The 25037-nt window shown below is 38.5% G+C and overlaps 1 protein-coding gene across 1 annotated transcript in view; it reads left to right on the top strand.

The window, feature by feature from the left end:
- LOC147839358 (uncharacterized) overlaps positions 1-19938 on the top strand; it is a 47565-nt gene extending 27627 nt beyond the window's left edge. The window contains exon 2 of the mRNA XM_087298280.1: positions 14954-19938. Coding sequence (XP_087154406.1) covers positions 15232-19839 — 4608 coding nt within the window. The 5' untranslated portion in view covers positions 14954-15231 and the 3' untranslated portion in view covers positions 19840-19938. The remainder of the gene's footprint in view (positions 1-14953) is intronic.
- Positions 19939-25037: the final 5099 nt, after the last annotated feature.

The following is a 25037-nucleotide window of genomic DNA, read 5'->3' as shown; positions in this document are numbered from 1 at the left end:
TCATATACTTTTGTTTTTTATCAATAAAATCAGTCACAGCCCTTGATTTTCACACATTGTCAAAAAAAAAAGTGATGAATGAAAAAAATTACATTTAGCACCTTTCAATAAAATCATATATGTACTAAATATGCATTCATAAACAGATTGATTTAAAAACGCAGACTGTAGGTTTCACTGAGAGCAAGGAAAACTTTAATCTTCTTTACTAGGATACTCTTCTGGTCAAAGCAAAATCCAATTACTTATGTTATTTCACTATCCTTTTATACACTATCTATTATCTGATAACACTATAAGCAGACTTGTGGAGATATGGAAAATTATTGAAAACGTTTTGAGGACTATCATTTAACTCTAAGACACCTGACAGTACCCCTTTGCATCTGTCTTTCTTTCTTATATTCAAGCATATCAAATTAGCCTTTACCTAAATTAGACGTGCAGCGTCTATATCAGATAATAAGGCTGTCTGAATGAAGCTTCAGAGTAGAAAGCACGACAGCAGGACTGGATGCAATACCAGAGGGGCAAAAGCCTATTTTTTAGCAACCCTGGCACTAAATAAATAGTATTTTTCCTCATAACCCAAACAAAATTATACATAATATACCCATATAACCTACCGTGGACACTGGGCTACTAAAATGGACGCATCTTCTATCTCATGCATGATATTCTCTCATATTTTGTATAGCAATTATTAGGAATTCCCTTGCAAATGGACAGGCATTTTACTTTACCCAGTATCCTCATTTGCAGGTGACTGACTAAAAATAGATGCAATTCATAATGACCCAGCCATCAAGTTCTCGATGCATTATGCAGGAATCAACAGTAAATGGTATACCACAATAGTCTATGAATATATCCATATACAAAAAGCGCCTACTCCACTAGCTTATTCCTATGCAGTTTTTATTCAGGAAGCAGGTTCATTTTAAGTTTAGCTCTAAAAATAATGAACATCGCATGCGGCTCTCTGTTTTTCTGAATTCTTGGGTACCTTTGAAACGTGTCAAGCAGCAACAGAGGCGGCATTAAGTTCAAAGATGTAATCTATAACCTAGAGACGCAGCGTGACATTGTGAGCTCCAGACCCCAGTAATGGTTTTATCCCTTGAGCTTCTGTAGTGCACAATTCAGGAACAGAGAATATTGAAAATAAAGACTATTCATAACTATGAGCCGATGCCGACATCAGTGAAGGCTATCCTGCAGCACTGGCAATGTCTGCTCTCATTTAATTGGATATGAATTCTTAATATCATTTTGGTGAAGGTGAGCTTGGGAGCAAAGTGGTGAAAGGATTTCGTCAATATTGCATGGTAGGTCTCGGGAGGTTAAAAGAATGGAAAAAACAGCTGAATTAGGGAACAAGTGATGGGGGCCCTTCACAACCTCTAGATGAAATGAAGGACATAAACTGAGATAAATACATTGGGTTTTGATTCCTTTGTTTAAATCAATCAGCACAAGATTGATTTCATGAGTGCGAGATTTCTGCTCTGTTTTACCTAAATATATTGTAAGGAGTGTAAATGCTGCACAATAAAGCTTGTTTTTATTTGATCTTTTATCTGTTATGCTAGATATACTCATTAATAAATCAACAACTGCCATAGGTTAACATGATAAAACAAGAGTTTTGCTCAAGGCAGATTTCAACCGCATGAAATCAGTTAATTAGCAGTGTTTACATGATGTGTTTAATTGAAAGAGGCTGAAATTATTTCATGATAATTAAGATAACAGGGCCTTAACATCTATAATTTAAAACTAGAAATCTTGAGTTGAATATCTTCACTAACAACATACAAATTAGCCTTAGATTGTAGCTAAAAGCTTGATTCATTAACAGTGGATTCATCAGTTGTGTATCTTACATCATGACAGGATTAATTAATCTGCTAGCACCCTTTTGTTTCAGATATAGACATTTTTAATTTTAATATATTTTTATATTTAGTTTCAATACTGAAATTGTATGTCTTGTGTTGTGTATTTCTTTTTTCTCCAGCAAGTGCTCTATAAGACAAGATTCACACAAAAAAGTTGGGTAAATAAAAAAAAAAAAATAAATAAATATTACCAACATTTATTAATAAATACTGAAGATTTGCTCTTTAGTGTTTGGACTTTCAGCAGTGAAAACCACACTGAACTGAACTAAACTGAACTTCAACTCTGAAGACTGGACTGACACAGTTTATATTTCAATTTACTAAAACTTCTATGTTAATCTGCTGTGACACAATCTATTTTGTAAAAGTGCTATAGAAATAAAGATGAATTAAATTTAATTAATAAAATAATCAAATAAAAACAACAATAAAATATAAAAAATACAAACAATAAATAAATGTATATTTATTCACTTAAAAAAATAATAATTATATCATTATTATAGCTATAAACAGACAAATTTAGCTGCAGCTTCCACTGTGTGTATGGTGTGACAGTAACATTAAGCTCAAATACTAATTATAGAACGGTATGGTATATCACTACTGGTTGTAAAAACAAAAGAACTCTGAATAGAGCAGTCTAATGGCCAAAAGGAACACAGTAAAGTCTGTAATAAAACTCAAAACAAAATTTGTGATTTTTGTGGTAAGATAATTACGAAAGAATTTAAAACAAACTGATGTTTGGAAACAGGTAAATATTGACTTCCATAGAATTTCCTTTTCCTTCTACAGATGTTAATGATTACCATTTTTCATAATATCTTCTTTTGTGGTCAACTTATAAAGTAGTTTTGGAACGACTTGAGAATGAGAATATATTCCTTTTTTTAACTGATTTGACAGCCATTGTAGCCATGCATTGTTTCTAACCATAGGATGTGTTGGTTATATAGCATTAGTTGCTGTGATTTCATTATGGGTTGTTGTAGTGCAGAATTTTATGTCAATGTAGCTAGACCGTGCAGTGAGTTAACTAAAAACTAAAATTCTTTTCAGATAGCAAAAATTCATCTTCCAGATCCTTTTTATCGAAACTATTGTTTTTCTTTCTCCCCCCCCCCCCCCCCCCACCCCTAATTAAAGCATGTGTTGGTTGCATTTCAATAATTTGTAATATCACAATTTAAAAATATTAGTATTCCCAGGGTTCAAAATAAACACCATTTAACCTGCAAAATGAGGGAATTGTCCGTAGCCGGTAGCAGTTATTCCTTTATGGCAGGTTAGGACTTTGATATTATGTTCTATCTTAATTTATTAATTACTATAAGGGAGCCACAAAAATGAGCAAAACAAAGCATAAATGGAGTGGTACATGGAGTGAAAATATTTTAAATCCCCAAATATTGTCTAATAAATTTCTCTTTGCTTGCTGTTTTACTGAAAACTAATTCAAAAAGGGCAAGTCTGTGATTTAGAATCAGATTTAATAATCAATATTTAAACTGACTTTGGCTATTTGGTATAGAACTCATGGCTGAATTATCATTGTATGATGCATCGTTTGGGAAATAAACAATGTAGTGACGAGTGTTTCCAAAAAACGTAGTTTCTCTGTTGCAGGTCCATCGTTTGCACTACATTAGTTATAACATAAAATTGCCCTTATGATGCTCTAAATGGGGTGGACGAACAATTTCTATAGAAAAAAACTCCATAATTTCTTTTTGCAAATTAAATTGTTTTACACGCACTAAAAAAAATCCAATATTAGTTTTGGTAAAAACATGCACTCGTTATCGTATTAATTGAAATATGTAAACGGCACATACAAGGCAGTTTCCTTTAAAAATATTATTGAGAATATTCCACATTCTATTCTAAAACATAAAATCACTTATACAAGCTAACACAGATTCTAATATCATATATAAATCGTATAAATAAATAATGAGGCTATTTATTAAGAAAGAAACATAATATTTATTATTTATTAGGAAATTTAAAAAAATCCTACTTTAACCACAACAACAACAATAATAATGATGATGATGATTTTTATTATTTTGTTATTATTAATAGTAGTAGTAGTAGTAGTAAAACCATTAAAACTAACATATGCTATATATTTTTGTTTTCACCAGCTTTGCAGACAAAACGTAAATTCCGCATTTAAATAATAGCTCACCAATAGCTTTTCTCATGAGCCACGTGTGTTTAAAATGGCATAAATGTTTTCAAAGTGCAGTACGAAGGCAAAGCAATTGTCAGCATGAAGATTGCTAAAACTAAACTGTAAAAATACTTTGAAAGCAAATTACATTTAACGCCCCATTCACACGGAGCTTCTGCGTCAACGCTTGACAGAGCGAGAGTCTGAAGTTGGGGCTGACATGATCGCCATAGCGGCGTCTGATTGGCTGACGCTTCCGTCCACAAAAGCAGTTTGGCAATGCCTTTGAATGCTTCAAAGTTAATTGGAAGTGTTGAAGCTGACGCTCAGTGTGAATGGGGCATAAGAGAGATGACTTTGTTTTTTTTGTTTTAAATCATTCAGAGTTTAAATGTTGGAATGTTATAAATGAATAGGGCATAGGGGGGATAACTGGAAATAGAACACAGCCAGGAACTATGCTTCTAACTACAGCTCTAGAGACGTAGTTGCAAGCGTACAAGTTTGCGAATGTTTGTTGGAACAACGGATTTAGGAAACGCCAAATCAACTAACTATGTTTGTACCGATGTGACTTGGGACCTTACTTGGCTAATGATGGTTTTTGAAAATGCACCCCTGAATGGTAGCCAAATTTTCCAGTGTGTGTAAAAAAGTTTATTTCAAACCCTGAATATTTTGAATTACCTAAAAAAAAAAGCTTTACCCTTTATAATATTCATTATGAAACAAGTATGCAGTTTTCTTAAAGGGCCAAAAGTTGCATAGTGTTTTCATACTTTCAGGTGCTTAATCCCACTATTAACAACATCTTTTAATAGAGACAATTAATTTCAACCCAAAGGGCATAATCATTATTTTTTATGAATTCCCCTGAAGGGCATTATTAAGTGTTGTGATGTGTGTTGCAGCCGATCGCACTGTTTGAGACTGCGGGTGAAAGTAGCCTATGAAAATCCTCCGTCCTCCGATTTCTGCACCTAATGAAGAATTCATGAACGTATCCACTGAAGCTGGACAGAAGTCAAGTGTAAGAACACACAACACTCCTGCCATCTCTGAAGCCGAGCACTTAATATTCTCAGTCTATTATCACACATGGGGTCTGATCTACTTTGTGTTGAGCTCAAGTTCCTTATCTGGTATGGCTTTGACCCCGCTGAATAATGCAGGTGCTTCTTCTAGTTATGAAGCTGAAGTGGGCACATATTTTGACCCAGACACTCTTATATTACCTCAACATCTTCAGGCGTGACTGTGTTTGTTTGCTCGTGCGTATTTGAGACAATTCCTGCTCCTCTTTATGATCTTTTCCCCTTTCTCAAGTCACCCCTTGGATAAAGACTGACAGAAACACAGGCTCCATCTCTATAATGCCTCCATCTGTAGGGCGAACCACTGCTATTTGGTAGAAAATTGCTTTTTAAGGTGTCAGTACTTCACAATTTGACTGTGATTGTGTAATGGCCTCTGTCACAGACTATGATGTAGACACGTCCACAAAGGTTTTCAAGGTTTCATGTTCACTTATCTGTCTGTCTTCAAAATCAATACCTTGCCATACTCGGACTACGAGACCTTGATATTCTGCTGTTATTTTAGGTTTAGTTCATGCCGTTTTCTCACAGCTCCTGGCAAGTCTGTTGGAGTCTGATAATGGTTATTATTTCAGTGCTGTGAAAAATGCAGCTAAACTGTGGAACTTCAGGAGCTGCTGGGAAATAAAGACTGAATATGGGTCAGTGGCACACGTAAAAAAAGTGTTCTGAGATGAAGTAAATACTGCAGAAAAATACAATAATATATATATATATATATATATATATATATATATATATATATATATATATATATATATATATATATATATATATTTTTTTTTTTTTTTTTTTTAAGCCAAAATAATCATACGTTTCCAATTCAAGCTTGAATCTGATTTGTTTGTTGCTGTATGTTTTCTCTTGAAGTCAATTGAAGCTTACATGGCTTAGTTATTTGAAAAAAAGGAAAGAATAAGGCCTGAGCCTTATTTTATTGAATGAATTATTCCTTTAACTAGCACAACTGTCCTCAGGTTATTTGTGAGTGGCTTGACTACATTGTAAAACCCAACAGTTAACTGTATCAAATGAAATGAGTGTTCACAGTCCTCATTAGGATTAGTTTTTGAACTCAAATGGTTTGTTGCAATCACTTTCCTCAAATGGTTTGACTTACCTTAACTTTTTGGGTTTTACAGTGCAGGAAACTTGAATTCCAGATTGTATTTTTATTCATTAATTTATTTATTTATTTTACCAACAGTTTAAAGAAAGTTTGGTTTGATTGTCATTACTATTGATTAAAATAAAGTCTGAAAAAGACGTTTGAAAATAATTTTTTCTTTAATTCAACTTAGTTGCAAAATGGGTAACATTTTAAAATAATGCCCCATTATTCACTAACATGAGCAAACAATTAACTATACATGTATTACAGTATTTATATACCTTTGTTAATGGTAATGAAAATAAAGTGTGGGGTGTCACAGTGATGCAGTGGGTAGCATGATCGCCTCACAGCAAGAAGGTCACTGGTTCGAACCCTGGCTGGGTCAGTTGTCATTTCTGTGTGGAGTTTGCATGTTCTCCATGTTGGCATGGGTTTCCTCTGGGTGCTCCGGTTTCCCCTACAAGTCCAAAGACATGTGGTATAGGTGAAGTTGGTAAGCTAAATTGTCTGTAGTGTGCATGTGTGAATGCAAGTGTGTATGGGTGTTTCCCAGTGATTGGTTGTGACTGGAAGGGCATCCGCTGCGTAAAACATATACTGGATAAGTTGGCAGTTCGTTAATCATTTATTAACCCCTAATTAATAAAGGCACTAAGCCAAAATAAAAATGAATGAATGGATGAAAATAAAGTCATATTTTTTTTTAAAAGTTACTGTAAACTCTTTTTTTTTTACAGCAAAAAGCGCATTAACTAATAACTTTGGACTTTATTAATGCATTAGTAAATGTTTAACTGTGATTTAAAAAATGCTTTAATGTTTTTACTTAGTTCATATTAATAGAGTGGAGGAACTATGACGTCACTTTGTAGGCTAATCGGCTGCAAGCATAAAACTGATTCCCTCGTGAAAATCCCTATAGGATTTTCCCATAGGGTTTTCGAAGATTGCGAATAATACGCTCTGTGTTCAAACACTGTTCATTACACTTACACGTTTTGTTTAACATGCATGTATTTTTACACATTTATTCACACGTTTGCATTACTGAGAGCAGGAAAGAACCAAGCTGCACTGAGCAGTATCTTCATATTATCGTTTAATTAAAATAAATGATCAACAAATGAATCTGTCTCGACAGCCTTTACATGTGAAGGAATTATCTACACACAATCTGAATTCCCAATTAGAATAATACAACAAACTATAAAGTACTATTCATGAAAATACTTAAATCACAGACAAATCCAGACGCCCAACACAAGCGAGCTGCGCTCCAGACATGATCAGCTCGATGACGTATAATGTCCCCGACGCCGCCTGTAGTCTCATAGTCTTATTAAAGAAGCATAATCGGTTTAAAAGTTGAAGAGTGTGCTGCAACTGATGTGTTTTATGTCGTAGAACAAAACGTGAAAGTATATTGAGTTGGTGTTAGCCACGGACCTTATTTAAGCGACTTTACTGAAACCCCATTCAAAAAACCCATTGACTTTGGGACGAGGGAACCGGAAGTGCTAAAATGCTAACTCGCTTCCGGGTTTTTGCATACAAATTGACGTCATAGTTCCTCCACTCTATAAATATGTTAAAGGTGCAGTATTTAAGTTTGACACCCAGTGGTTAAACTAGGTATTGCATTCCTGGATCAAAAACAAACGCAAGCGCAGGTTGCCATTGAAGACCAACAGGAGTGAGTCTGACTATGGAGCCTGAAGGCTGATTTAAATTGTGTTCAATATAAAAGGATTGGCACATAATAGAAGGAATATTCGCTATATTGAAAGTAGTTTTTTTTCTAACCAACAACTCAAATTGATATATTAGAAACAGCTTCCATTTCTTGCAACTGAACAACAGAGAACTGACATTGATCAATGTAACCTGCTCATCTAATGTTTACGTTCTTAATATTTATATCATTTGCTAATTAATAACCTCATGTGGAACTTTAAATCTGTGTCTCATTTCCAGTGGTGTAAAGTAAATAATTACAAATACTCAAATTACTGTAACTGAGTATTTTTTTCTCAGAAATGGTCATTTATTAAGTAGTTTTAGAAATGTATTTTTTTACTTTTACTTTCCCTTGAGTACATTTTTAGTGCTGTATTAGTACTTAGTACTAATAGTACTCCATAACTTTCTTTAAACCTGCAGTCACTACTTTATTTTCTCTTGTTTATGGGGATTAGAAAAATCATTCCTGTGATTCCAGATTAATCAAATTGCACATAGAAGGTAAATCGCCTCATAATAAAATACCTCAAGACATGGGTCATTTATAGTTGCAGCAAATTTGATTGTAAGCATTAAAGTGTCCAAGAAAATGTCCAAAATCTTTACAAGCAATGACCCAGAGACTGCAGAATATCTGACTTCAGCATTGTTTTTCAGATAAACAAATATGTTCACTTGACATTTTTTTTTAAATATCTGCAAATATAATATTGTTTTTTTATGTCAATTTTTATGGTATTTTTTTATGTTTTGAAGTAAAAAAACTTTCAGCACCTTTAAATAACATGAACCAATGGACCATTAATTAAAAATTTTACCTTTTATTTTCATGTTTTTTAAATTTAAAAATTAAACATCTAAATGTGATCATTAATCATTTATAAAACTGACATTTATATTCAAAGGTAAATGTTTGAAAAAAGACAAATGTCATTACATTTGCTACATGGCATTTTGCAAACTAACTAACCTTTTATTTCATAATAGTGAAGAAATATTTTCAAGACATTCTAATCATGAACTTTTAATAGATCCCGTCTTAGAAAACACAATGCCACTGACCCAGATACTTGATAATGTAATAAAAACCCACACATGCTACTAAACTTTAACCACATATCAGTTGATGAGTAGTGATGAGTGCTCTGACACTAATGCTTGTAACGGGTTACGCAGTTCAATCATGTCCACATTAACCCTCTGCTGACCCTGGCCTTTCCCTGTGATTAAGTTCACACACTCAGAAAATCATCCATCCCTGCATAATTAGTTCTAAATACTGAAAATTACTGTCCATTCATAATAGATCTATTAATTCTTGGATGTTACAAAGAGCGCAGATAGACGAATCAATAGAGGATGTGTCTGCACACCCACTGGCTGTCAAATATCAGCTTGTAAATAATAACAAGAGAGATGAAATTGCGACACAGAAGAATAAACGAGACACGATCAGATCAACACAGGCTATTTGAATGAGTGATAACTGTACACACATGCAGTAAAGTGTGTTTTCAGCAAGTATCTAGTTGTCATTACTCAAAAGCTCATTCACACTGGTCAATAGACATATCACTTTCATAAAGCGTATTTCTTGGATTCAGCTCATTTCACTGGGCATTTCAATATATGTGCAATATAAAATAGGACATATAATCAATGCTCAAGTGAAGTCATGTGTTGGGCATGGCATGCAAAATAGTAGTTATGTAATAATGTATTGCTCTTTGAGTAAATAAAACAACATTGGTAGAACAAAGAAAATTCTGGCAGTTGCAGTTTTAGCCCTTGTGGAGTTGCACGATTGATTGGTCATCGAAATCTTGACTTAAAGACTCATGTGGTTTTATCAATTAAACCTTTTACTAGCAATCATGACATCTCAGATTTCAGTCCAAATTCTCTTACACTTCAAGACATGGGCTGTTTCTCAATTCCAAGAATGCAGAGAATGGACTTGCATTCTTTTGAAGACCGGTCTTGCCAGGTAACCTCAGAAGAACGAACTTGGGACACCGCGAGAACACAGAATGCGCTCACAGGGAAATACGATGCTGCGCTCTTCCTAATGGTTGCATTTTCAACCCATGCTCATTCTGAAACCGTACCTCTACATACATTTCTGGAGACCGCAAAATACATCCCAGGGAGTACTTTTTTTGCAGTTTTTGTTTTCGTGAATCCACATGAGGCCGCTGTGTATGCTTTTTGAGATCTCAAATTTCTCTCGCAAGTACCCGCTGTGCTTGCGGAAATCCATCAGAGGCGGCTGTCAATAGACTGTTTGACTGACTGAATGACTAACTGACTGACTGATCGACTGACTTACCCTCCCCCTTCCCTAAACCCACAGCAATTTTATCAACTGACCCTCCCACCCACTTCCCTAAACCCAACCAACAATTTTTAAAAGCAATCAAGAAAAACAAATGCCCTCGTCTGATTTTTACCACATTCTCAAACAGTTTTTTACTTGTTTATTTTAATATTTGTATTCTGTTTTTGTTTTACCTGCTTTCTAGAACCGTTCTTCACCGGACTCGAATCCTGCCGTCGTGGTCAACTCTCTGCGTCTCAAGTCCGCCAACGTACATGGCAAGCAAACAGGACAAACTGGTTAAAGCAGGAAAGCTGTCCGTACAGAGGTAAGCGGTCAGCGGTTAAGCACGAAAAGGAATGGCGTCACACCACCCTGTATCTGTCGTTTAAAAAATAAAATGCAGGCATAAGTACCTCTGGCTATTTAAGTCTTCAGAAATGTATATAGGGCTACGTTTTAGGCATGAGCCTATGTTGCACGTTTTGTAACCGAAAATGATTTACACGTTACAGCATTCATACAACGATTTATTGTTTTTCCCCTTTTCACTATATATATATATATATATATATATATATATATATATATATATATATATATATATATATATATATTATGCATAAAGACTTTACAAATATACTTTGCACAATACAAATCAAACTGATTTTAATATGAATTTCAACAAATAAACTCTCTTGATGTGTTTACTTTGAACATTTCATTTAGGGAAAATTAGTTTTATCTCTGAACTTTAATGATAAATCTATATAAAATGCTGTGCTTCCCACCTCCAGCCACAATGACTTTTGGGACTTCTCGAGCGAGTTCGATACCACGCATCCTCGACCCATCGTCGATATCAAGAACACATCCTGGAATTTTCACATGTTCTCCGTTCTTGCGGTCTTGAGTTTTGGAACTGAACTTTGGCAGTGATAATGACATTACACAAGAACACAAGAACACAAGATTGCTGAAAAAAGTATATTGAGAAACAGCTACTGTTTCTCAAGACAGATCTTGTTAAGTGCTGAACTGGTGAGCAATTCCTAATGCCCTTTTGTTTATTATCTAGTTTGCTTTTGTGTATGACCAAGCATACCTAAGACAAACGCAGTGCACCCAAACACTGCAGTACAATTAAATTTTTTCCATAGATAGAACTTGTATCAGGGATGGAGCAATGGTTTGTCAGTTTGTCAACCTCTGAGACAATTGCTGATGGTTGCCTAGCAACAACAAATGCCACAAGCAAGCGGGCACAAAGCGCATTTAAACTGGTAAAGACAGTAATGCACCTTGCACTTACCACATGCTTTTTGACACGAGTTTCAGTCACTGTAGAATGGCTCACAACTTTGCACAGTCTGAAAACTGCAAGGTTAGACAACCAATTACATAGGGCTCATCACATAATTAGGAAATTTTCCACCAGGTTTTTCACTTATCTCATTTAAGTTGTTTATACTGTGCTACAGAATAACACAAAGTATGCTTAAAAACTCCACTTTTACCTTATATACAACTTCAAATATGACTTTCAAATATGAATTAAGAAATTGCAAGTTTTTCTGTAATTTTAATATCCACTGTAGCTCCACCTTTCATCCATTGCATAATTTCACCTACAGTAATTTCTCAAAGTCAAACCTTCAGACTCACAGCAGAAGGTCCTTTCTTTTTAAAAGTGTGAGTGGGTTTGATGTCATGGTAGCTTTGTTTCTAGACTGACTTTTAAAGAATGTGATTCACACACACACACACACACACACACACACACACACACACACACAGAGAAATCCGCTGAACACTTTCATCTGGCCTGCGAGGGAGTTTTTAAAATGCTTGATGGCAGATTTGCACGCGGTACAGTCAGTGCAACCAGTAGAATTAGAAGACACTCTCGAATATTAAAATGCACTTGACTGTTAATGAATAAAAATGAGTCAGCCAAAAAAATAAATAAAAAATACACTGAATGTCATGTGTTTAAGGAAGAATGAACAACAAAATACTTCTTAACCAATATCAGACAGAAAGCCGTAGGTCTAATATGCCATGAAAATATTGCTGTTTTTAAAGACCACAACCTAAGGGGCTGATCACACCGAACGCGCATTTACGATCCAAAAACGCAAGGTGCACCGCACTGCTTTTCAGTTGACAAGAAAAAAAGGAGTGCTGTGCGCTTTTTTAAATGTTGTTAGGCAACGACTGAATCGGCTAGGTATTTTGCAAGAGTGTTTCTGTCCAATATTGCATCTTTCATGTATACTGCCACTATAAATTAAAGTTATTTTTTGAAGGATTTGACATGTGGCCCTTCACTTAGTTCACTGCAAAACTTGATGTGGCCTTTGGGTCTAAAAGGTTTGCCCACCACTTTAGCCCCTTTTTCACAGTAATATCAGTAAATTGCTGTAAAATTACCAGAACAACATTGCTTCATTGGTCAAAAAAGCAATTACAATCTACGATGGCGGAGAGAGCTTGCAATTTAAGAAAACACATGCAATTATAAAAACACTGTAAATAAAGACAAGGTCTTCATCGATTTGACAGCAAATGTGTTGCAAATCATCACAATACAAACAAATTAGGAAAACGTGCTGCATTTTCACATGCAAATAGCACAGAATACAAGGACAACGTTTCAAGGTGACGGACTCGGCTGGGGTTTGCTTATTGTGCTGTGACTCATTGCTCAGTGATTTTTTTGTAGGAGATCTTTGAAAGGAGAGTTTTTTGTTAATTTTAACATCCTGATTACATGATTCCCTTGTCTTTTGTATATTATTAGCCTAAATAATATACAGTAATAATACAGTAACTTAAATGGCTGTCACATTTCTTGGCTTTTCTTAATCATTTTTGTTGTGTTCCGTTTAGGGTTGGTTCCGTTTATCACCGATGGCTAATAGACTTCACAAAATTGAGCCAGCATCATGATCCTTTGCCCCATCCCTGTCACAGCAGCAACCTGCTCACGAAAAATACACACATATGCCACATTTACACTAAAACGTCAGTTTTAAAATGGCATTTTAGAAAGAAAACGATCCACGTCCACACTGACATTTCATGTAGCATTTATGAAAAGATCTCCACCCACACTATACTGCTGAAAATGCACATTAATTGACCACACACACACACACACACACACACACACACACACACACACACGCACACACACACACACACACTCTCTGTCATGCACTGCAGTGTGCGCGTGTCTGAGCTCCAGCAGCCAGTGGGTGCTTTGAGCACAAAACCCCATAGAGCAGTGCACGCCAGACAGTTCACCAAGGATGTACCACTGGATCGCGTCTCACTATAGTTGTTAATGGAGATATTTAATTAATCTTGACTCTATCTAATGACTCTTCGGTCTTTTGAATCTATCAGGTAAGGTGTCACAGTGTCAGTACACTGCTTCAATCTTTTGCTTTTACGCTTATACATAATAATTTTAGCAAAAACCTCTGTTGGTTGGTTCCTGTTGGTTGTGCCCCTTGTTTACCAACCAGGTTTGTCGACGCCGTTATAACGACAAAAATCACTATGCCTATTCATGCCAGAGTCCTGTGGAAAAAAAAGATTGACAGGTGGTAATTTGTGTGTAACTTATCTTTATTTATTTATGATTTTGTTATGGGTAAAACAAAGACCTTGCGGGTCAGGTAGTTAAACCGGTAAGCTACAAATAAGTATTCGTCATGAATTAATTAATTAGTTATGAATAATTAATTCACTGCCACCTAAGACGATGATGCCAATGTCCATCGCGATGTTTGACATTAGACATAATACGATGCCAAATTGGTCGACATCGCACAACCCTAGTTCAGTTTGCATGTGTTGTGAGAAAATGCAGTGCATTTTCTTAATTTGTTTGCATTGTGAGAATTTGCAGCCCGTTTTATTAATGTGTTTGCATTTTGAGGATTTGCCACATGTTTGCTTTTCAGACCAATGAAGATCTTTTCTATTTGCTAGTATTTTTAGTAATTTTTATGTTTTCTCAAATTGTAGCAAAATACGCTCTTTCAGCTACAATAGCAATCTGTCTTTTATACAGTGAAGCACAATTCACAGAACCGCTTAAAATAGCAGTAAATTCTGTGACATCATTAACCTGAAAGTAACCTCCAAATGGCTCAACCTCTTAGTGTTGTAAACATGGAAGGTCATCTATGCAATCAGTGTTTTGTTGATGTTTTTAATTTTATGTCAGACTTTCACGTTCATGAATCTGCAAAGCTAGTTTGGCACAGAGACATTAAATTAGAAGACTACAAATTAAACTACTGAACGATTTAAAAAAAAAATAATGTTTTTTTTTTATTAATTAAAATACTGGTATTGTTACTTCTCATACCAGTAAATTAGTACAGCAAATGGAGGTCTATTTTTGCAACAAAGCTACACATTTCTCATCTCCAATTTTCCAGCAAATATTACTGTATGTGCGAATTACTGCTTTTATGTCATCATTGTGAAGCATCCCAGAAACAGGAATGGTTGCTTTTTCATTTATGAAACATTAAAGTAGATAAAATAATTCCATCCAGGACCTTGATGGCCATTGTAAATTACAATTCCCCTTCTAGGGAACTTCAACACTGCGTCTAACCAGAACGCTAGGGGAACACCTCTTTTATACGCGTCTTGAAGCACATGTGAAATCAATCTAATGTAATTAAGCAGGTGTCGTCAGACCAGAGAGTATAAAAGCCTGTACTGAGCATTCAGTATCAACTTCTTTGCTTTCAAGAAGCACGCACGTGAAAATACACCCTCTTTCTGTGAACTTTCATTACTGATTTGCATACACAAAATACAAAAAAACTGACAACTTACTTTTTTATTTTGGTATGGCAGAGAAAAACTTTAAACGTTGTGTGCCTCCATGCCCTCGCTTTATTACGGCTGGTGACTCACATGATTTGTGTTTAGAGTGTTTGGGAGAAGAGCATGCCCTGGTAGCATTTGAGAATGCTGACTGTGGACACTGTGACGTTCTCTCCCGTAAAGAGCTGCGCAGTCGGAGAGAGTTCTTTAATAAAGCTCCCGTGGCGCACGCTCCTCGCGGTTCGGGTCCCGCTCGTGCTGAGGCTGAGCGTCGACTTCGGTCGTGGGGTTCGCAGCTAGATCTGGCGGATGAGATGGAGACGGACTCTGTCCTTTCTCTCTCTGGATCCGTGAGATCTAATCCTCCTTCGGGAGCGTCAGAAGCACGCTCTGCGGTTTCTTCTGCGCCTCGTGGGAGGGCGGCGTCCTCCGTTTCCGAGGAAACCGAGGCGCCGCAGCAACAAATAAAAAGAGGGTCGGGGAATCTGCCGCCCCAGTCAGTGGAATATGAGGAGTTAGTGGAGGTGATTTCACGTGCTGCTGACAGGTTCGAAGTAATAGATTGGCAGCCAGCACGTGAGCAGCAGCAGCTGCGTCTGACAGGAATGCTGGATGAGAGAGAATTACCCAGCAGAGTAGATCCTCCACTAAGGGACCTCCCCTTTTGTCCCGAACTACATGATGCGGTTTCTAAATCATGGAAAAATCCGTATTCAGCATGGTTAATGACACCAAAAACAGCTATTTATTCAGCAGTTCGTGGGCTAGGGGAAAAGGCATGTACAGTAATGCCAATGATAGAAGAGGACTTAGCGTGTCATCGTCGTTCAGATCTAAAATCTGCAAGGGTCCCTCCTTTGTTGTCGAGACCATTAAGAGTAACATCGGGTCTAGTCAGTAAAGCATATATGACGGCTGGTCAGTCTGTTGGATGCCTGCACACCATGTCAGTGCTGCAGGCATATCAGGCTGACCTAATTAAAGAGTGCCTAGATGGTGGGGGAGCAACACCCGAACAGCTTCGAGAAGCTCTTCGGGCGTCAGATCTAGCTTTAAGAGCTACTAAAGAGGCAGCCTCTAGTTTGGGGCGATCTATGGCTACCCTGGTGGCTACTGAGCGGCACCTCTGGCTGACACAAGCAGAAGTGTCAGAAACCGATAGAGCTATTCTTATGGACGCTCCAATATCGAGCTCAGGGCTCTTCGGTGACGCCGTTGATCGCGTCGCCGAATCCCTCGACAGAGTTAAAAAACGCTCTAGCTCCCTCGGGGACTTTCTCCCCCCAAGATCAAAAAGTCAGGGCCAGCCGTCAACCAGCTCCTCATATCATAAAGTACAAAGGATAAAACAAAGTCCTGACGTGTTGGGAGTCAGGCTTTCCAGGGCCCCCCCTGGACACCGAGAGCACCATTCAGCGCTCTCACTGAACCAGGGTCCGCGGAGAAAGGGAGAGACCACCTCACCACGTATGCTGGTGGGGGGCTCTGTGTCTCCCGGGGTGGGCGTTCCTCAGTGTCTGAGGGCATTGGGGGCCCCACCCCCTCTGCAGGGGGGTCAAAGAACAACCAGAGGCCAGTCTCGAGAGGCTGGTACCCCTAGCACATTTTTTGGCAGCGTGGAAACACCTGCCGATGGTGTCCCAGTGGGTCCTGTTCACAGTAGAACATGGCTACAAAATACAGTTTTGTGCACGCCCACCTCGCTTCAACGGTATTGCACCCACCATAGTGAAGCCAGAACAGGCTCTGGTTATGGAACAGGAAGTACTGGCCTTATTAATAAAAGGCGCAATAGAGCGTGTTCTCCCACTCGACAAAGAGTCAGGGTTTTACAGCCGGTATTTTATAGTTCCCAAAAAGGATGGGGGATTGCGTCCCATATTAGATCTGAGAAATCTAAATCGGTCCGTCGAGGCCCTCAGGTTCAGGATGTTAACCATCAAAAACGTGGTGTCACAAATTCAGTCCGAGGACTGGTTTGTGACGATAGACCTGAAAGACGCATACTTCCATATTTCCATCCTTCCCCAACACAGGAAATACCTGAGGTTCGCTTGCGGGGGCGAAGCGTTCCAGTATCGGGTTCTTCCATTCGGCCTAGCTCTGTCACCTCGAACCTTTACCAAAATAGTCGAAGCGGCACTAGCTCCACTTCGTATGCAGGGGATACGTATCCTAAACTACATAGACGATTGGCTAATTCTAGCTCAGACTCACGATATGGCAGTTCGGCATCGAGATGTCGTTCTCACCCATATCAGAAGGTTGAGGTTTCGGTTAAACACCGCAAGAAGTGTGCTTGTTCCAGCCAGGACGACCATTTCTTTAGGTGTGCTATGGGACTCCATGACGATGCGAGCACGTCTGTCCCCGCCATGAATCGCTTCGATTCAGTCAACCGTACACAGAGTCAAACTAGGCCAGTTCATCACTGTGAAACACTTTCAGAGGTTGTTGGGTCTCATGGCAGCAGCAGCCAGCGTGATTCCGTTCGGTCTGCTGTACATGAGACCCCTGCAGTGGTGGCTCAAATCCAGGGGGTTTTCCCTCAAGGGGAATCCTTTCCGCATGATCAAGGTCTCGCGGCGCTGCCTTCGAGCCTTAAGTATGTGGAAAATACCCTGGTTCCTGTCCCAGGGCCCAGTGTTGGGGGCTGTCTGTCATCGCGTCATGCCTATGACAAATGCTTCTCTGACGGGCTAGGGAGCAACGGGCTTGATCCGCATGATCAAGGTCTCGCGGCACTGCCTTCGAGCCTTAAGTATGTGGAAAATGCCCAGGTTCCTGTCCCAGGGCCTAGTGTTGGGGGCTGTCTGTCATCGCGTCATGCTTATGACAGATGCTTCTCTAACGGGCTGGGGAGCAACCCTGAGGGGGCTTCCCGCAGTGGGACGATGGGGAGAACATCATCATTACTGGCACATAAACTGCCTGGAGATGATGGCCGTGTTTCTGGCCTTAAAACACTTTCTCCCAGATCTAAGGGGCCATCATGTTTTAGTCTGCACGAACAACACATTGGTGGTCGCTTACATCAACCAGCAGGGGGGTCTGAAGTCTCGAATGCTATGCAAACTAGCACATCGGATCCTCCTGTGGGCCCAGAACAAAATCCTGTCCATCAGGGCAATGTATGTCCCGGGCCATCTGAACATGGGAGCAGATCTCCTGTCGAGGCAGGGGGTGAGATCCAGGGAATGGAAACTTCTTCACCCCGAGGTGGTGGAGTCCATTTGGGAAAGATTAAGGAAAGCGCAGGTAGACCTGTTTGCTTCCCAAGAGACCACGCATTGCGTACTATGGTTTTCTCTCTCGCATCCAGCCCCTCTGTGACTGGTTGCCATGGTTCAGACATAGCCGAGGCTACGTCTGTATGCTTTTCCCCCGATCGCTCTGCTCCCAGGAGTCCTGGAGAGGGTCCGTCAAGACTGAGTACAGTTACTGCTGGTAGCCCCGGTTTGGCCTACCAGGATTTGGTTTTCGGACCTCATAGCCCTGCTGGCGGATCTCCCGTGGGAGATCCCCATCAGGAGGGACCTTCTGTCCCAGGCGGGAGGAATGATACTTCATCCCCTACCCGACCTGTGGAAACTGTGGGTGTGGCCTCTGAGGGGGCCCACCTCATAGAGTATGGACTGTCAACCGAGGTTGCTCAGACCATTCTAAGCTCCAGGGCTCCCTCCACAAGGAAGCTTTATGCCCTAAAATGGGCTCTCTTTTCAGCTTGGTGCAGAGAACACCAGCTGAACCCAGTCAGCTGCCAGGTAGCCTCAGTGCTGGAATTTCTCCAAGATCGCCTGTCTGCTGGGTTAGCTGCATCCACTCTGAGAGTGTACGTGTCAGCTATAGCGGCCTACCGTTCTCCCCTAGATGATGAGTCACTAGGACAGGATCCGCTAATTCGTCGCTTCCTTCGTGGAGCCATAAGGCTAAGGCCTGTCAGCACACACAGGGTACCGACATGGGATTTAACATTGGTGCTCGAGGGCATCTCTGTTCCCCCATTTGAGCCACTGCAGGAGGCGTCAGATAAGTTTCTGACACTAAAAACAGCTTTCTTATTAGCTATTTCTTCCTTAAAAAGGGTTGGTGACCTCCAGGCTTTGTCGGTTGCACCTTCATTTCTGGAGTTTGCTCCAGGCATGTCCAAAGCCTTTCTTTATCCCAGACCGGGGTACGTGCCTAAGGTGCCCACTCATGTGGCGAGACCTGCTGTGCTACAGGCCTTTAACCCGCCCCCATTTCAGTCGTCGGACCAAGAGAAGTTAAACTTACTCTGCCCAGTTAGAGCTCTGAATACATATGTTAACCGGGTTATCAACTGGAGAAAGAGTGAACAGTTACTGGTCTGCTTCGGACCCTCAAAAAGGGGGAGTCCGGCAAATAAGCAGACAATAAGTAATTGGATAGTTGAGACTATCTCATTTACCTATCAGGCTGCTGGACGCCCTGCACCTAAATTTGTTAAGGCCCACTCCACAAGGGCTGTCGGGGCCTCCAAAGCTTCTATTTCGGGCTCAGCCCTTTCTGACATTTGTTTGGCGGCAGGATGGTCGACTCCACATACATTTGTGAGTCACTATCAACTCGATGTAGACCCCTCACCAGGGTCCTCTATTCTCACTGCGTAGTGTGCGTTCACAGTCAGCAGTGAGTCTGGCCTAGTGGGTATTGCGTTCCCCTAGCGTTCTGGTTAGACGCAGTGTTGAAGTTCCCTAGAAGGGGAACGTCTCGGGTTACGTATGTAACCATAGTTCCCCGAGAGGGAACGAGACACTGCGTATTCCGCCATACTCTCTTCTGCCTGTTACTTCTTTCAAGCAAAGTCGAAGTTGATACTGAATGCTCAGTACAGGCTTTTATACTCTCTGGTCTGACGACACCTGCTTAATTACATTAGATTGATTTCACATGTGCTTCAAGACGCGTATAAAAGAGGTGTTCCCCTAGCGTTCTGGTTAGACGCAGTGTCTCGTTCCCTCTCGGGGAACTATGGTTACATACGTAACCCGAGACGATCATCAAGTCATCCCAGCTTAAATGGTTTATGGAGGAAAAAACGGGCTGACATTCTGTAGTATGAAAATCATTCTGTAGTATGAAGTTTTTATTTCATCCTACATCATAAATCCTAACTCATGTGCAGGAAATTAGGTTTAAACTTCACAAAAATCAAAGCCTTTTCACTTCAGACTGAAAAAGGGAAGTTTGTTTAATTGTTGTCTGACTAACAGGCAGAAAAGTTCCCCTGAATGTGAAAGTCTCAGCGCCTGAGGGCTTCATACAGCTCGCATATCACGTGGCTTATTTAGCTTCTATCTCTCCGTTATTCTGTCAAGGCTGATAAACACTGAAAAATGAGGCAATGCTGGCATTTTTTGCCCATCTTCACTGTTGTGAGAAGTGTGTGCGATCTCTAATGACTGCAGGTACTTATGTCAGCTAAATTTAGAGCAGCATATATAGACCACAGACCTCCAGAGTAGTCAATCTAAAGACAGAAGTGTGAAAATTCTCAGCAAGCACCGATGTTTTGATGAGATCTGACTACTGCTGTGTTGTGATGCTGCTGTGTAGATATTGGGACGGATTATTGTCCTGGAGAGTCAGGCTGGTCAAAGAGTTCCTAAAGTGACAGGACAAATTCAGGCAGAAATTGTATTTTGATAAAAACAGGAATGCATATAAAATACATATAATTTTTTCTTATATACTGTAATTATTGTATTAAACCAAAATAAAAAATGGTCAGTTAATTTTTAATTAATAAACAAAATTTAAATAAATATAATTGTATCAAAATAGTTTAAACTTTAACAAAGTACAATAATTATTCATTCATTCATTCATTTTCTTTTCAGCTTAGTCCCTTTATTAATCAGATTTCGCCATAATGGAATGAACCGCCAACTTATCTAGCAAATGTTTTATATAGCGGATGCCCTTTCAGCTGCAACCCATTACTGGGAAACACCCATACACTCATTCAGACAATCAATTTAGCTTACCCAATTCAGCTATGGCACATGTCTTTGGACTGTGGGGAAAAACAGTGCACCCAGAGGAAACCCACGCAAACACTGGGAGAGCATGCAAACTCCAAACAAAAATGCCAACTAATTCGGCCGAGGTTAGAACCAGCAACCTTCTTGCTGTAAGGCGACAGTGCTACCCACTGTGCCGCCCGACAATAATTATTAAATAAACAAGGACAATCCAGAGTCGTGGTCAGTAAACAGGCAGATAGTCAAAAGGCAGGCAGCAGACAACAAACAAACACACAAACAAACAAGGGTAGGGTCAAAAACACAGCAGAACAAGGCAAGGAAAACGCATCGTAATGTTCACAGTTCAGTATAACAAGACTCAGCAACGTGTGTGTTTGAAGGTTGTGTATATATAGTCTGTGTAATTAGACCTGAACAGCTTCAGCTGTGTCTGTTTGCAATCATGGGGATCTAGGACAGGTGTGGGAGTGGTGCATTACTGGATATGTAGTTATTTTGTGGATTTGTTGAATTTAATAGCACTTAATTATTAAATGAATACTACTTTCATCATTAATAACATTAAGCAAAAGTATATTTAAGACAAAGTATATTAATGACACCAAAATTACTTTCCAGTAAAATAGTATAGTTTTTTTAATGCCAAGCCCTTACAAGAAATAAATCATTAATGCTATTTAATCCACTTAATAAATTATTAATTAATTGTAATTGCTCTTTCTGATAAACAAGATTAAATAAAATAATATGATAGCAAGTATTACTAATAAAATATCTGATATCTGATAATTACTGGAGATAAAATAGAGGATTATACCAGTACTAATTGTAATAAACAATATTTATTATCTATTTTTTATTGTATACATTATAAAAATATAAAATACTATATAATAGTTAATATTTTTGTAATGTATACAATAAAAATAACAAAAATAAATTAATTCATAAAAATGTATAACTTATAAACAAGGATATTTTAATATTAATGAAATAAGTTATAAGTATAAATAATTACTTGAGACTTAAAATATAAATTAATAAACCAAACACAATGTATTTATTAAATTATAATGCGAATATATACAGCCGAAGTCAGAATAATTAGCCCTCTGAATTATTAGGCCCCTGTTTATTTTTTCCCAAAATTTCTGTTTAATGGAGAGATGTTTTCAGCACATTTCTAAACATAATAGTTTTAATAACTCATTTTTAATAACTGAATTTTTTAAAATTTTTGCCATGATAACTGTAAATAATATTTGACTAGAGTCTAGACCTTATTCAAAACACTCCTAAACAGCTTAAAGTGACATTTAACGGCTCAAGTAGATTAATTAGGTTAACTAGGTAGGTTAGGGTAATTAGGCAAGGTATTGTATAATGATGGTTTGTTCTGTAGACTATCGAAAGTCTACAGAAGTTATTTTAAAAATTAAAATCTGCTTTTATTCTAGCATAAAAAAAAACAAGTAAGACTTTCTCCAGAAGAAAAAATATTATCAGACATACTGTGAAAACTTTCTTGCTCTCTTAAACATCATTTGGGAAATATTTAAAAAAGAAAAGAATTTCAAAGGGGGTTTAACAATTCTGATTTCGACTGTATGTGAAAGATAATAATATTTAACACACTGTTTAATGTATCTAAGAAGACTTAAATACAAGTTTGACGCTTTCTGTAGCTGTCTTTGAATGAGTCTTATTTATAGACATCAGATTTGTTGTGAATTCTGCTTTTATTTGCCCATCTCACATATTGTGGATATTCCCCATCACATGATACCAGAGTCTCTCAGTAGCTATTTTGTCAGTGATTTAGAGAAGCCATTTGGCATGAATATCCCAAACCAGTCATGAGTAATGAGCTCATGTGATGAGCACAATTAACAGTGTCAGAGCTCAGATGGATCTGACTGACACACCATGCTGAGACCAGCTCTGTCCTTCAGGGATGGGTCATTATAACACACGCGGGACATTGAGAAGTAAGATGGGGATGGGGGTGTCACCCTGTATATAGTAGCTGAGGGAATAGCTGAACCTCTGAACCTCTGATTCATTTTAATGAGGATATTAGCAAGTAGGTAAAGTCTCCCCCCACAAACCTGCCATCTTTTCTGGAAAAAGAGCTGGGTTTAGAGCATGTGAGCTTGTTTTACAAATCAATCATTATCTGGTCTAAACTGGTTGATAGCTGGTAATTTGGTGGTAGAACATATTGGAACAGAATTAAATCAACCAACTAACGACACCAATTTAATATTTTTTTCTAGAAAATGGAAACAGATTGCCAGTTCAGCTGATCAGACTCATTCATTCTTTCATTCATAATTTTTTGGCTTAGTCCCTATATTAATTAGGGGTTGCTACAGTGGAATGAATCACCAATTTATCCAGCATATGTTTTATGCAGCGGATGTCCTTTCAGCTGCAACCTATTACTGGGAAACACCAATACACTCTCATTCACACACATACACTACGGACAATTTAGCTTACCTAATACAGCTGTACCGCATGTCTTTGGACTGTGGGGGAAACCGCAGTACCCGGAGGAAACCCAAGTGAACGTGGGGAGAACATGCAAACTCCACATGGAAATGCCAACTGACCCAGCCGAGGCTCAAACCAGCGACCTTCTTGCTGTAAGGTGACAGCACTACCTACTGTGTAACATGGTGGAAAAGTTAGCGGTTCATTCCACTGTGGTGACCCCTGATTAATAAAGGGACTAAGCTAAAAAGAAAATGAATGAATGATAATTATTTAAATTTTTATGACTATTATTATTATTATAAATAATATCAATTAAAGTAAATTAATGCTATATATAATGAATAGCATATGATTGGCTTGTAATACGCAATAAACTGTTAAATTAACTTAAAAACTGTTTTAAAAATCCATATAAAGTTGTTTCTGTAATGAGTTGTATGGCAACACAGGTAAGGATCACCACGTGCAGTTATTTAAGAATCGTCAGCCAGGCAAAAGTTAAAACAGGGACAGACAGGAGCATGCAGATAATCAAGAGAGAAGTCAGTGTAACAGGCGAATGGTCGAGACAGGCGGCAAAACAACATAAAAAGTAAACAAAACACAGGGTTAAAAACATGGAACGCAGGACAAGGAAAATGTTTGAATTGCTCACTTACAGCTAACAAGACTCAGCATCAATGTATGTGTGTGTGTGTGTGTGTGTGTGTGTGTGTGTGTGTTGTGTTTATTGTCCTGTTTGTCCTGTTCAGCTGTTTGTGCAACCAGTTGTGATTTGGAACTGGTGTGTGTGAGGTGCATGCTGAGGTCTGTAGTTCAGTTCAGTGGCAAATGTGTATTTTGTGTAGTTTTACTGCTGCAACTGTTCACTTGAAATAAGCAGCAATTTTTTTTTCTACATCTACATTTTTCAAAATGTTGGTAGGGGCAATTTTTTTCAACGAGCCTGAGTAGCAACCATGTATAAAAGTTGTTTAAGGGCCCGTTCACATATTGCATCTTTTTTGTAGGCAAGTCATGCTTGTGTTTCCAATGCACACCTAGTTGAAAGCATCTCTACTTTTCAGATTGCCACATGTGCAACACGAATCGTGTGACTTGAAGATTCATACTTTGCATGAAATACACATATTTCAATTATAACGATAGCATAATTACTTTAGACAAACGCAACGCATCCAAACACAGCAGTACATTTAAATTTCCTCCATTAATAAAAGTTGTATCAAAGCTGGAGCAATGCTTTGTCAGTTTGTCATCCTCAGAGAGAAAGGATGAAGGTTGCCTAGCAATGATATATACCTCAAGATAGTAAGCAACTG

The sequence above is a fragment of the Danio rerio genome, chromosome 20 (assembly GCF_052040795.2).
Source record: "Danio rerio strain M-AB ecotype USA chromosome 20, GRCz13ab, whole genome shotgun sequence".
NCBI classification, from domain to species: Eukaryota; Metazoa; Chordata; class Actinopteri; order Cypriniformes; family Danionidae; genus Danio; species Danio rerio.
This window is presented reverse-complemented; position numbering and strand designations above follow the sequence as displayed.